General features: G+C 41.4%; 1 protein-coding gene across 17 annotated transcripts in view; it reads right to left on the reverse strand.

Moving 5' to 3' along the window:
* Positions 1–15626, reverse strand: part of foxp1b (forkhead box P1b) — a 152104-nt gene that overhangs the window by 40941 nt on the left and 95537 nt on the right. For 15 of the 17 annotated variants that reach the window (XM_053432026.1, XM_053432069.1, XM_053432121.1 and 12 more), the window contains one exon: positions 10833–10973. In XM_053432026.1, coding sequence (XP_053288001.1) covers positions 10833–10973 — 141 coding nt within the window. Of the gene's footprint in view, positions 1–378; positions 536–564; positions 641–10832; positions 10974–15626 lie in introns of those variants that run through there. The other 2 variants (XM_053432155.1, XM_053432148.1) reach the window with 2 other exon arrangements.

Raw genomic sequence — 15626 nt, forward strand, 5'->3', positions numbered from 1 at the left:
TGCATGAACTAAAAGGGAAACAGTCAAATTTCTGACAAGCACGAACATCTCAGTTCACAAATAAAAACAAGCAACTAATCCATACAATCTTATTTCAGATATAATACAGTAAATCTAATGTACATGACACCTACTTTCATGTGTCAGAACAAGACTGTCAACTATCAAGTGTCTCACCGGCAGAGTAAAGCCCTATAACTGCTCCTCTCCTCTCATACAAACTGCATGACAAAAATTTACCAATCACAATGACAGAACATCAACGACAGGCAGACGATAATCCTCCTTTTCTCTTTTCCCTGGTCAAATTAAATTGTGAAGTTTCTTTTTTACACAAGAAAGCTGGCAAAATCACACAAATCAATCATATTGACAAACCTGACAAACTCCATTTAGCTGGCAGGGTAAACAGAGTGCCGGGCCACGCGGTGTGGAGTGAAGCAGAGCGGAGAGCACGGCGGCGAGGGAAGGAGAGAGAGAGAGAGTGAGGGAAGAGAGAGAGTGAGTCAGAGAGAGAGAGAGAGAGAGAGAGAGAGAGAGAGAGAGAGAGGTATCGAGGCTCACAGGCTGTCAGGCAAGGAGGCTGAGGAGCAGGCGCTGCTGTGCTGTGGAGTCTCCAACCTTCCTCGGGATACAGACAGATTGCACGTGCAAGGTTGCTCCCTGGCTGACAAGATACAAAACTATCCAATCAACCACGCCCTTCTCCACCAATCACAAACAGTCCTCTAAACATAATTAATTCAAATGGGGCCACACAACAGGGAGCCGCAGGCTGGGCTGCAGGTGAACCCGTGCCTTTGTGAAGGGGCCGATAGAAAAAAAAAAAGAAGGAAAAAAGAGAGGAAAAAAGGCACAGTTGACGGCTGTTAACCCTTTGACCCCTGCCGGGACTCCGCCCGTGCTATTGAAACAATGGGAGCCTGTAGAAAAGAGGCCCTTTAATTAAACAACAGATAAGTAAACACAGCTATACAGCGGAAAGAAAGAAAAGTGGCCCCCACTATCAGCCCCTTTATTGTTCTCCTAAATGGAAGTGTTTACAGTGCCAGAACAAAGACACAACTCATTTCACATGCCGAAAACAACAAACGCACAAACAATTCAGATGCTTTGTAGTTATTTACACTTTTCTTTCCCTCCTTTTAAATTTCCCATGCTGATACCACATGTTGGCCATTTTATTTTAGAATAAAATGGTGTATTTATGAGAACAGTTTGTTTTTACTCCAACATGCACAGCTACAGTGCCTGCTAACACCATAACAAGCAACCAAGTGCAATACACCAAGTTTATTTTAGTGTGTATGTGTATATTTGGTCATAAAATCTAGTTAATCAGCATAAACTTTCCCCAGTTTTTAAACACTTATAACTACAGTCTGGTCTCAGACAAGCTAAAAGCACTTCCATTAAAAGCTTACATTACACAAACTACCAGGCAATCCATCCAACTCCATCCCAATGAGAGCAATTAGCTGTCATGATATCATCACACTCTTTAACACCCATGTGCACTCAGCGAGGGGAAGAGACGGGAGAGGGAAACAGGACCCTGCCACCTACTGGAGATCTTACTGAACTCACCGGGAGAGGAGGAAAAGCTTGTCTCCTGCCCATTTACATTTCTCTTAACCTTCAAATGAAACAATGCCACCTTTAGGCATTTAATTTAATCTAAACCATGTGAATATTTTGTGGTACACAACATTAAGATATAAGAGATGTTGCTAAACAGACCAACTTTTAGTAAAAACTAAAAAATCAGCTTCAATAAGTTGCACAAGCCCTTTAACATGAATTAGAGGAATGGTATGAAGCAAGATTAACACCTCACTTTGTTAATTATCATAACAATAAACACACAGCTGAATAACAGAGCTCTAAAACACAGCTCATATCAACAGCTATAAACCCTTGGCCAGGGATGAAGGAATGTTCATGGGACGCATTCCAGGCCGCAAACACACTGGTAAAATAAACAGAGCGCCTGCATAACACGCCACTGCTCTCATCTGCTAATAACTAACAATGAGCTCTGCTAAGCTGGCCTGACCTATATAAATTATTGACTGGGACACCTCAAGTGTCAAAAGTGACAATTCCAATGCATATCATAGGGAATAATTAAGTGGAAGAGAGGCCGCTTTTATTTTCTATCTGACACCCTCAAGATGGCTCACACAAAAAGACAGTGACATGCCGGCATGTGCCTACAACTGCACGCACGCACATCTCACACACAAATGCACACACGTGCACGGAGTGGTTTAGGCTATGGCCACACTCTTCTCCCCCAGCACGCTCCCTGGGGTGGCATGTCGGCGTATTCTCAATAAAACACCTTCTTAGCAGTAATAGGCCACTGTTCTCATTTCAACGCTCCCAAAGGCCTCATGATAAATTTAGCAGACACACAGTTCAAGCTTCTCCTCTCCCACACTGTCTCTCTAATCCATTGCCTCTGTGCCTGCGATATGTAAAATAATTACACATATGTGTCGATGCCATTCGCATGCTGTATAGCTTTTTTTCTTCTCTCTTTTTTGTTCCTGCGCTGCGCGAAACATCAATATCCTTGAGCCTGAACCGGCGTCCCTTGTGATAGTTTACAGAGAGTGCTGAGCGATTGTGTTCATGACAGAGTGGATGACATTATAAAATACTCCCATTTCCTGCTCGAGTTAGAGTGAAAGTATGAGTTAATGTCTGGTCTGGCCTGAGCGCTGCTCCGCTCGGCTCTGGCTAAAGATAACGACTCAGCTCCATTTACAAAGCCTTTCCCAAAACACTAACACAGCCAGTGAATAAGCTACAGCGGCATGCTAGCCAGTGTCTTACTGCTACCAGAGAAAGGAGAGGGAGAGAAGCGGAGAGGAAGAGGATTAAAATACAGAAACTACACTCATTCCTTTTCTTGAAGGGCTTTGGTGACCTGGACCATTGTCATGAGAAAACAAACACAGTGTTTCTCGTTGTGTGTGTGAAGTAAATCACTGTTTACTGATGGGAGTCAGCAGGGCAGGTGTGGGACCTATATAAATAACAGCTGCTCTATATAATCGCCAAGGCAACAAAAATACTTTTTAGATTCACATCAGCACAACAATGTGTGATATTTCTAATACTCATTTATTTATATATATATTTATATATATATTACATGCCCCCAATCAAAGTCAATGGAGAAACAAAGCATTTAATTATACATATAAATCAAACACTTAGAGACTATGTATTCTAAGCTATAGAGCAAAGAACCTACATTTGATTTGAGGAAAAAACGAGACCCTTAATTTAGACGCCCGAGAGTTCACTAGTAGTTAATTGGCAACTGTTGTCCCTGTGCGATAGACAATAGATAAATATAAAAGAAACAAAAATAATAAGAATAATAAAACACAGTAGAGTGTCATTTCTCAACACAAAAGCCTTTTTGAAGAGAATATATTTGAAATCAAGGATAACAAAATCAGTTGTGACTTTTGTTATCTTTCTTATGTAATTTTAAGCTGCATTTATTTCATAAAATTTCATTTTTTATATTTGTCTCTGGTCTTATTTCTATCTTAAAAAAGGGGGGATTTATGTTTTAACATTTATTTGAGTTTTATTTATTGTTGGTGATGTGGTGTCCTTCTAAAACTAAGTGTAATTCAACTGTCATGACACATCAGTGAACACACCTTTTAGCGTCCACAAACCACTGCTTCTGCTTCATGACTGAGGTTATCACCCAGAGCAGAGTGGAGTAACAGTAGGTCACACCTGAGTTACCTTCCCTTTCTCTTCATAACTGGGGCTTTGATTATTTACTTTTAACATCATCATTCAGGTTCACATTGTTTAGTCAGCACATGTGAACCCTGTATTTGCAAAGTATTTCCTGAGGGGATTCGCCAGCCAGTTATAACGAAGCTTGTGTTTTGGCGAGTACTGTCAAGTGTGGTTTTTCAATGAGTCAAAACAAGAACACTTCTTGGTTTGAGCAACATCGATTTAAAGGAGGTGGGGGAATTTCTGCCCGTTCTTGTTTGCAGATTGAATCATCTTCGATTTTAATCAGGTACTATATTAATATACAGAAACTCAGAAGACTGTGTTTGTAAAGGGTGGGAACATTCAATATGTGGGGGGACGTGGAGGTAAAAATAACCTGACTGCTTAATATGAAGTTTATATAAAGCTCCGGTAATTTTGATTATTTTAAACTGTAATTAATCTGCTTTGATATATAATCCCGGAAACATAAGAATTATTGTTATAATAAAGTGGCAAATGCATGTTTGTTGGTAGATGGTTCTTATAAGCCTTTTTTAAGGAGGACTCAATATACAGTGCAAAGTAAGCCTATGGCTCTGCTCACCTCTGTGATTAAGTGTTTATCTAACCTTATCAGTGTTATAAAATAACCCGTCCCGTCCCACTTTCCAAACAATTTCTTTCAATAAACAAAGCAAGTGTGTCATTTCCATGGTTTGTGTAGACTGCGTGTACAACATGGAGGCTGTTTGCAGTGATGGTTTACTGTATCAAGTCCAACACAAATATGAAATACAACAAAGTCCTCCTGTAGCTGAAGGCCATTCTGTCTCTGGATCTCTCTGCTGCCGTCCGCAAGAGACAGTATTTCTTTTCCCCTCCCTCTAACTAAAAGTGAAAATTGTCAGCAAAGATTTCAAAAGTTTTTTGTCTCAAGTACCTTGTGCATCTGTAAGCGCTTGTTAATGCAGTGGGATTGTGCATCCATCCATCCCTCCACCCATTCGCAAAGGGCGTGTGAATCATTCCAAACAACATACACTTGACATCAAGATACAGCGCCAGAGGATGACACAAAGATACAACAGATTTTTAGGAGATGGTATGTGTGTGTGTGTGTGTGTGTGTGTGTGTGTGTGTGTGTGTGTGTGTGTGTGTGTATCTGTCTGGGTGGATGACTGAGTGGGGGGAGGGTTGAGAGGGTTCACTGCTTGAAGGGAAACATCAGGCCTCAAATGAAAAGCGCGTCCTGAAAATGGTAGTGTTGCTCCCAGCGCTGTGACTGGAGTCAATTCGACAGTCATCGTCTTGGCTCGGAGAGATCCCCCAACACCCCCACCGCCCTCACACCTCCTCCTCCTCCTCCTTGAGTCTCTGCTTGGCTGCGCGGAACTGGGACAGATGACTTCATTCTGACAGGATTATCCCAAACCTGGTTCTAATCTATATCGTACACATAATACACTTTTACAATATGACAAGGAAAACAAACAGCGAAAGCGACGGCCCGATCCTGCGGTTCCACGCGAAGCATCGGCCCGAATTCTGTGTTGATCATTCCTGACAGATTGTATCACCTCAGAGCAACGCAAGCGTCAAAATGAGATGTCATTACGACATCACCTTGAGACTTTTTATAAACACAAAGAGACAAACTCCTTCTGAGGATCACGCACACGACCGATGAATTATGGGATTTAACTGTTGAGGACATGAAAGCTCTTCTGAAGGATATTTCCCAATAGCATGTTGATATCAACCAAACATTCAAGAGGTTAAGGACAACAAAAAATATATTTTCAGGATAAATGCAATGGGATGCTATAGGGAACGCTATCGTTACTAAAATGTAGGGTGGTAAGTTGTTGAAACGCTTATCACAATTGTTTTTTTCACCGCTTTTTATCCTATTTGTTGAAATCCTTTCATGATAGCCATCAATAAATGAAGTCTTAATATAAAAAAGAAAGTATCTGTTGTCCTCGCAGGACAATAATAAACACGATCAATCATTCATTCAGCCCGAATTAAGCTTTTCCAGCACTACCTACCCCATCTATAAACACATAATATGGCATTTTGGCTGTCCTATCAAGGGTTACATCTACATACTCTGTGAATTATCTCCTGTCCTGTGTGGAACAACCTGCAGAGATTTGAACGTTGACTAGTTAATCTTGGCGAGCTTAAAGTAGTCGTTAAGTGAATCAATTAGAATCTGGCAAGGCTTTGATTTGGTTGACTGATCTGGGAGCAAGCCACCATTTCCTCTGCCCCGATATATTCTCAAATTCTTTCTCTTAGCTCCTGTTTCCTTGCCTTTCTTTTTTCCTTCTAAATCATTTTTAATATATCCTATTGTTATGTTGGCCAAGTCTCCATATGCGTAAAAAGGAATCTTTATCTCATAGTATCTATCGCAGAACATTAATCCAGTCTTGTGCTCACTGTCACCTCGCCAGTGGGCTACCGCTGCCGTGCCACTTTGGGCCACTGGCCGACTGGGCTGTGGGAACACCTCGAAATGCTGCCTCAGATCACCCTGCAGCACTGGCTGAGCTCCAGCTGACAGGCTTCGGCCTAGCGCTCTAATGACTTACAGATTGCAGCGCTGTGGTATACATGTGTCAGGACAATGCCATGGGCCTACTGCAAAAACAGTAGGAGAGGGAGAGAAAGAGAGCCGGCGGCTTCTCCCTGTCCTGTCAGACACAGGCTTGGCCCCTGGATTGTGTCACATCACGCTTCCCCCCAACAGACCACAAATGAAGGATGTGAAGAGCAAACGCAGGGAGGAGGGGCGTTAGAGGGGGCGCTCTACAACTTAAAAGGCTTTCATCCTGTAAACTGAAAAGACATTATCTTTTGACCTGGAGGTGCCCTCTGTGAGGCTGTACACTGTGGTGTGAAAACAGAGAGAGAAAGAAAGAGAAGGAAAAAAGGAAACCCAGAAGAAAGAAGTGTGGACTGTGTCTTCAGCTAGTAAGAGTGCAGATAAGAAAAATGTCTGCTGCCACAGTTTTGAAGCTTTATCATCTGTATTTCTGTGTCTGAGGAATAACAAGTAATGCACCTTTGACATCATGAAAATGTTCAATGCAACATTTATCAGATAATAGTGAATCGAGTATCCAATTTGAACACAAAAGGCCAAGACATGATTATAATAAATACGATGAAACCCAATGCAACCCAAAGTTCTTTACCATGAGCTCCTCACTTTAAGATGAACATGAATAGATGACATGAGCATTTCACTTACATATCTGTATAAGCATTTGTTTTCTGATATGATGTGACATTTTAGGATAAACAATCCAGAAAAGATGTTTACATTGTATAAAAATATGTATTTTCCTAATTCCAGCTCATGCATCATAACATTATTTGTTATATTGTTTTAATTGTGTTTTCTTTTTAAAATGTATAATATAGTACAGCCTCACAGAGGGCACCTCCGGGTCAAACATTTTAAACCAAAATCACATTTCTTTGTGATAAGGGTTTGATAACATCTGCGTCATCCTTGCCAAATCATTTTTATAATACATAAATCAGCCGATATATCGGTATAATAATTCTTTACTACTTCAGCATTGGCCGCTAAAAATCCTTATCAGTCGGGCTCTAGATGATACATAAAAGCTCTCAAAGTAACCTAAAATAAAGTTACCTTACCCTGAACTTTGCAGACTATTTCTGTTTTGAGCACAAGTACAATCTGTACGTTATTACATTTACATTTGTTAAGTTTATCTTTACTTTCCTATATAATATATAATAATCATAATAATATATTCACTTCATGTGTTCAGACATATAACTTTAGCTGGCCACTGGCCATAGCTCACACTGTACCAATGACGGCCAATCCCAGATATTATTCTGGATGTGAAACAAGCATAATCTCAGTATTACAACACAGCAAAGACACCGTGTAGACACAACATCTTCAGCCCAGCTGAATGCCATATAATCCTCTATAGGAGGTGGATGTCTACCCAGGATCCCTTGCAATGATGTGTAGTTAACCAGCCAGGCTCGCTAGCAACGCCACAAATGAGCTTCAATTTCTCCCTCCCCCCTACCTTGGTGCTGGTGGACTATCAGCGAGGGTCCGACAGTGTTGTTCCTAATTACCTATTTCTCCAATCCTGATCCTGCGGCTGGCATAATTAGTTACCTGGGGCTTCAATCCAATTTGAAGTGATGACAAGAAAGTGATCCATGAAAAAGTAATAAGTTAAATCCAATTTCAGCCCGCCTCTAATTAAATGCACATGGAACTAATGAGACAAACCCTACCATTTCACTGATAATGGTAATTAGCGGGGTGGGAGTTGCCGGCTCTTGTCGTTGTGCCACTGTAGGTGTGAAGTGCAAAAGGTAGAAGTGGCATGGATTCTTTTAATTACACGTGTCACTCTGTCAATGTAATTTACTGGCTTTTTGACCAGTCAAGTATGTTTAGCTGCTTTCCCAGGCAGCACAGCAGCTGTTTGTGTATATGGTGTGATTAAAGCACCTCTAGGCTGCTGAGTGTTCAGCGGAGGCATCTTCACCCAGAGGCAGGGGTGGGCGGTGCAGGAGTGGGGGTGCTGCAGATATAAAACCAAAGAGCCATTTAATGCTGATCAAGGATTCTGAGGCTTGTTTGACTCATATTTTTCCCCCTTTCCTGCTCATGCGAGTCATTTTTTTTTTTTAGATGATCTGTATATACTGTGCTTCATTATTTTTGATTTGAATAAGAATGAATTGGAAAGTGAGTCACATCTCCAAATGAGTAAAAGTCTGTGCAGCAGCGCCTCGTGCCTAATGGGAAGGACCGCTGAGATGAATGGAGACTCGTTCGCAGATCAGGTGCTTTTATGGGGTGTCAGCTTACTACACAGCCTCATAATTGTTGGATCATGTCTTTTGATGACCCAGTCCAGCTCAACAGAGAATCATTATCGGGGCTGTGTGATGGAGATAGCGGACGTTCTGCTTACGGAGTGCTCCTCCAAAGCACGGGTTTGTTCTTGAAAGAGGAAGTGAGATGAGACTCAGGCCGTTAGTTTCTGGTGTTTCCCCAAATATGTTTATGTGTGTGAGAGAAAGAGAGAGAGAGACGTGTGAGAAAAAATAAAGCAACAGGATCAAAGCATGAGATGAGGGAAAAAAAACACAAAAACTAATGTAACACATGTAAAACATCCTCGCTTGGAACAGCACACTGATGTTTATGTATGAACACTTGGCTTCAAACTCAGTGCTTATGTGGTCAGGGTGTGTTTAATTAGCAGAATATGTAATTTAGAGATAAACAAACACTTGCCGGGACCTGTGGCTTCTTCTTTTTTCAAAATGGTATTTTCAACCCAGCAAAAATGGAACATACAACATGAGAGAGCTGGCAATTTATGATGTTAGTTACACACTACAGCCAGCCCGTGCTCTCTTCACAGTAACAGGGTAGGAGAGGCGCGGGGAGGGGATGTGGGGGAAAGGGCCCGACTCTCTTTCAATAGCTGAGCGACAGCTTGGCCGAGCTCTCTGTATACATTAATAAATTAGAATTTTAATTTTGTCTTTGTCTGCAAGAGATGGTCTAGTACTTCACTATGTACCAACAACTGGCTGTACGCTGGAATCTGCCGTTGCGGTCCCCTCTGTTGACCTCTGCAGCACAATTCCCTGCCAGGGTGAGGAAACTGTTTAGTTTGATCCTTTCAACTTATTTGAATCCTGACAAATATGCACACAACTGAAAGGTCATCACAGTCATATTTCATCCTCTGGAGCTATTCCGAAGACATCTGCACAACAAAGGGGCTTTTCACAACCTGACATTAGACCTAGCTGCTACAATGGCTCATTAAAAAGGGCCCCCAATGGGATGGTAAGGGCATTAAATATTATATATATACACACATAGAGAGCAGGGCCTCCGTATTAATTACCAAATATGCCCTGGAGTTATTTGCAATTTCACACTGACACAAACAACTGCTCCATTTCCAAACAAAGATATACATCTCTGAGTTTTCTGATCTGAAATTAATGAAAATATTGCATCAGATATGCAGCACTGTTCTCATTAAAAGCAGAAAAAAATATGTTTTCTCTTTGCATCACAAAGGCTGTCCCAAAGCCTCTTTACCTCTCCCAACCTTCACACACTCCCACCCCTACTCCACCTCTCAGCCCTCAACTACCCCTCCAATGGGCCTCTCCATAGCACCTCCTGCTGCTGGTGGCAGGAACCTGCCTCTTCTTTTTAAACATTTCTGCTGTGTGTGTGATGAAAGGCAAACAGGGAGATCATGGAGCTTCCTCTGCACGGCCGGACTCACTTCTCTGTGGGAGGACTGCAGCTCTCTCACTTCTCTATTTCTTCTCCCTCATTTCCACACTTTCTCCTGCTTTTAGCAAAGCTGCACTCCTGAACAGAGCAGCACTGTCGACAACACCTCTACCTGAAATCACGATCAATCGCATACACTGATGTGTATCATGTGTATGACCGTACTGGCCCAGCTGGATGAGCTCATGTGATCTAAACTGGCCACACAGAGGCTTTCTTAATAGTCTGTCCTACATATTTCACAACAGCAACTAACAGCAAGATGGGAGTTGAGATTAGTTCAAGGTTAAGGTTAGAAATAATTTGGTCATGGTTAAGATTAGGGTGAAAGTTTTGGTTATGCTGTCAACGATAAATGGAGGTCAATACAAATTCTTAATTGAGCAAGCTGATGTGCAAACCTGTGTGTGTGTTTGTGTGTGTGTGTGTGTGTGTGTGTGTGTGTGTGTTTGTGTGTGTGCGTGTGGACTGCTAAATCACACATAATGCGTGAGCACACAAGACTGCAAATGTTGCACTGCCAATTCTAATTTCCTGTTTGTGAACATATTCTCGTGCCGGGCTTTTTTCGCACACTGTGTTCTAGAGAAAGCTGCAAAAGTTCTCTCCTTTTTTGTTGTTGTATTTGAGCAACCACAAAGTCAAATAACTGAGCCTGATCGGATAATCACCAGACAATAAATAAGGCGGTTTCTGAGAATGACAAACATATTTACGGTACCTGTAGGCTTTGCTGCTTGTCGTTGGCTTTGGGGGATTTGCGGCCAGTGTTTTGTTGAGACAGTAGTTGATGAGGCTGCTGCTGCTGCTGCTGCTGCTGCTGTTGCTGATGGAGGAGTATCTGCCGTGCCACTTGTAGAGCCTAACAGAGAAACACAAAAATAGTTTTTCTTTAAAAAAAAGTCTAGTAGAAATGATAGAGGCTGAAAGTCCCATGAGAGCACTTTGATGCCTATTATCAGAGCAGACGTATCTGCTTACAACAATATTTCCTTGGCCTTCTGATAGATAACAAACAAACATCACCAATCTTTTCATTCTCTCCCATTCAGAGTCATAGAACTGTGGCTGGTATAAACATTCTCTCCACAAACAGACGGGGGACAATGCTCAGACAGAAAGAAGGCAAAAAATTCAGTGCAGCCATCCAGAAGAAATATTTATCTGTTGATAAGTTGCATTAACAGCAAACACAAATTGTCAAAGACACTAATCAGTACTTTTGATCCTCCATTAGCACCGTCAAACTCCCCTCTGGAAAGCAAATGAAAGGCTTTATGGCTGCTTCAAATTTCTGTTAAAGGACACGGCCTTCTCAGTGGAAAACAAAATACAGTGCAGTCACATGTTTATTACTCCAGCTACTCCCTTTTCCCTTACGATAAATAATCAAACATGCCATCCAGAGCAAACAAAGCCAGAGAGAGAGCTGGGGGGAAAAAAACACAAGAGGTCTTGAAAACGGTCAGTGATACCAAGAAAAGCAAGCGTTGTGTTCCCACAGTGAGCTGGCCAGCCTCACACCTCCACCAGTAAACCATCTGGGTAAATAACTGGCCTCATTCTTTCCATGTTCCTCAGACGATTGCTCCCACAATTAAACAAACAGACAGTGGGACACATCCAAGCTCATCTCACATTCACAGACAATCTATAGGAGTTCCCCACTCAATTATTTCAGTAAGTTCAGAAACTGTAGAAGTAAAAAGTGGAATGTTTAAAAGGAAGAGCACAGTGCACAAAAAGGAAAACAGCTACAGCAACGTGTAAAAAAGTGAAACCTGTGGAAGATTGTGTGAAAATAAGACATCAACAGAGAAAGGGCAAACACAAAGCTCTGTGGATGGACGGGGGAGCAGAAATAACTCAGAAAGTTGGTCTTTTAGTGGCACTGAAGTCACACGATTCTATAACGCAGGAAGGGAATAGACAGTTCGGGGTTGGAGTGAACAGCTGTACGATGGTCTGTGTGTGGGTGTATGTACTGACCCTCCCAAACGCACGGCTGTCGGATGACATCATGATGCATAAATATGACCACAAAGCTACAAAGGGGCCACACTCCTGGCAGTTCACTATGCTAAAGTTTGGAGTACATCAATTTTCCTTCTCCCTCGTCTGTCTCTGAGCCCTCGTGGAAAGATAGATGATGCTAGAACAAGATATCTCACTCTGCATGCCTAATTGTCCTCTGCTTTGAAATTTGTGGAGGGGAACCCCCCTCCTGCATTCAAGTACACTCATAAAGAAAGTGTATGAATTGAAACAGAGAACTTCGGGAGCAAAACTAACTCCCACGCATGATGGCAATATTTGCTTTACTCATTTAACATTTTAGACTAGTTTTGTTTACTCAAGATAGTCTCATAATCTGGATTTTTTTTTTTAAATACGATGTGAACTGAAGTGACACGAGGAGGGAGCCTGAATAGTACATGCAAACGCACTGAGATTGTCTCTTATTGTATGAAATCACATCATGAAGGTTTTTATTGATTTAAAATCATCGAGCCTCGAAAAATTGCAACAAAATGTATTTATGTAAAAAAAACACTATTTATTTTTGCTTAATAAATTAATTAAAGGGCACTATTTTTTGGTGATTATATCATATTGGAGGGGGGGAAAAATCATAATTTGTAAATAATATTCATAACATTTATTTAACTTGTGTAATGTGTGTAATTACTTCCTATTAACACCTCTGTTTATCTAAAAATGATTCAACAATGACATATTGTCTGACTCGGAAACACTAAAGGATATTCTAAAGTAAAAGAAAAACTGTCATGAAACCATAAACAACGCCCATGCATGGCGTGGTGTTACGGGCATGCTGCAGAGTAAACAAAGTTGGCTGTTTTCTTTTCCCTGTAACCGATGACACATGCTGTGAAATGTGTGTGTGCGGTGTGTCTAGGGTTTACAGCCGAGGGTGTTGGAACAAAGAGAGTTGAGTCAACAGGATATGATAGGAAGTTCAGACAGTAATGGATGAACAGATACATTTCTGGGAAGTCTCCCCTCACTGACAGAGTCATAATGCAATGTTAACAAGTGCATTCATATTTTGATATTCATGACAGCTCTGAAAAGCAGAAATTTTCTCATTACATTACTCAAAGTATTAGCATTAATTATGACTGGGGAATGAAACAATATCAATAACTATCACAATATAAATATACATTTGACAAACCTCACTGTGTAAACACAGTGAGGTTTGTCTCCCTGCTCAGAAAGCTTGTTTAAAAACCACAACCTTCACTCACGCCTTTTAACTTAAAGGAATAATAGTGTGACATTTGTCAGGATAATTATCTAGATTGACTGATAAAAATGGAAAACGTTTATCCTGCTATAATTTTATTCCCATATTGTCCAGCCCTAATGTTAACATTCATCAATAGCTTGACCCCAGTGTCCACAGTGTCTAGATGTATGTTTGAAACGCATTTACCCCCAAGTATTGTCTTCATAGTTTACGATTTATTAACAGCATAAAGGTTGCGTGCTACAGACAGGATGATCATGACTGACTTCAGGTCATGCCTAACGAGTTTGGCTTAGAGCAGACGAGTCACATGACAGTTAAAACAACGATGGTATTTTGCAACATGGCATGACAATGTAAAATCAACAAGCCAACTGCTATTCTGGTCAATGGTTTCAATAAATAATTGTTTCCCCAATAAAACTAAGGCCAACAATTATGTAATCATATACAAAACAAGGTCTATGATTATCTTGACATCTAATTAATTGAAATCTATGCTGCATGACATATGGCTGACTTAAACAATTTGGCTTTAGAAAGCCAAGACATGAAACGAGTTAACACTGTTGTTGGTCTGAAATGTAATGAGGCTACAAGGCGAGTGGGATGAAACCATGTGTTGCAGGGTCTGCTCGACGCTTGGGAATGTTCCTGTCATGTTTGTATTTCAAAAAGGCCACTGGAGATGGCATGCCTTCGAGAGGCCTAATGCTGGGCTAAAATAACCTATTGTGGACTGTCACTGCAGTGTTTACACAGCACCCACTCCACTATTTCAGAGCTCTCTGCCTCCTCCTCCCCCTGCTCCTCTGGAATTTATCTTCTTTAGATCTCCCATTCGAAGGAGTGGATGCTTGATAGACATGAAAGTGCCAGACAAAATGCAATAAACTGGAAGCTGATGACAGGTGCGAGGCTTTCTACGCACTGAGAGGTATACTAGTCCGAATCTAATGACAGATCAGCTTAAAGCTACAGTGATACAGTGGGATGTGAGGACGACACTGCACAGTGAAGTGGACAGAATTATACTTTTAACATTTTACAGGGGTTAATTTTGTGTTGTATAAAAGGCGAATGTTCAATCAGTAATGTTTACTTAAATACACAAATTAAAACAGAACAGAGAAAATCTGAGTTTGTGATACCGTGTGTTGATGCGAATTGGTTTTGTGTAATTTCTTCTGCCTAAACACAACAACATGATACAATCAGAAACTAAGGTTGTTTGGGAAGCAAACTTGTTACTGGAAATGAACACAACTGCAGATATAGACGCCTACACCCACACACTATACATACACTCTCAATATCTGTGTATTATATGCACAAACACACACACGCACACACACACACACACACACACACACTAACACACACACCATGGAGGGTGTGAACCCTCCAGGTGTTTTTGATTAGAAAACAGCCTCCGGCAAATGACAAGGTTTTATCAGCAACAAAGGCGTTGCAATTTGGTATCCTTGTCATTTGAAATCATCTTTTATTTCCACCCATTTTAAATGTGTTCAAAGTTCACACCCTCTTCCCCTTGTTAACGCAACTTCCTCAATAAACAACGGGCGTTTTATCTGCATCTACTTTCACGCCATATTAGTGGATAGAGGCAGGAGCGTCTCTTATGTCCCTGGGCTATCACGCTGTGATAAGGGAACTGCTAAGTACTGAATGTCTTTATGTGCAGTCTGCAGATGCGGATTATTTACAGGCTTTGGGGTTTCCTGCTGCTAAAGCCAGCTCTGGGTGTCTCACAAATCCCAACTCAGAGCATCGCCACACAGTCAACACTGCTCTCTGCTGAATCCTCAACTGCACCCTTTTCCCACAATGGCAAAATGCAGACACATTTTCAGATATGTTTCTCCCTGTTCTCTCTTTATGCAACTGCACTGACCGACAGTTATAATCAAACGCTAAAAATCCACGGGAGGCATCTGAATCATGGCAGTTGTTTTGTATGGGACCGAAACACAGGTCCAGAGAAAATAGACTTTGTCGGGAAATGTGATGGGGAAAACATTCAGGGGGAAATTGGTCAGGGTGCCTCCTTCGGGAGTCAGACAGTGGGGAAAGTCGGGGCCAGTGATGTTTGTTCAGGCCCATCAACAGAGAGACCTCCTCCTCTTGCCACAGCTGGGGAAGACCTTGAACGTGAAATGGTTTCAAGCAGATTGTTCCTAATTGCTAGAAGATGTGCGAGCAGGTGTAACTGGATCCCTA

This window comes from Pleuronectes platessa, chromosome 2 (genome assembly GCF_947347685.1).
Source record: "Pleuronectes platessa chromosome 2, fPlePla1.1, whole genome shotgun sequence".
Taxonomy (NCBI): domain Eukaryota; kingdom Metazoa; phylum Chordata; class Actinopteri; order Pleuronectiformes; family Pleuronectidae; genus Pleuronectes; species Pleuronectes platessa.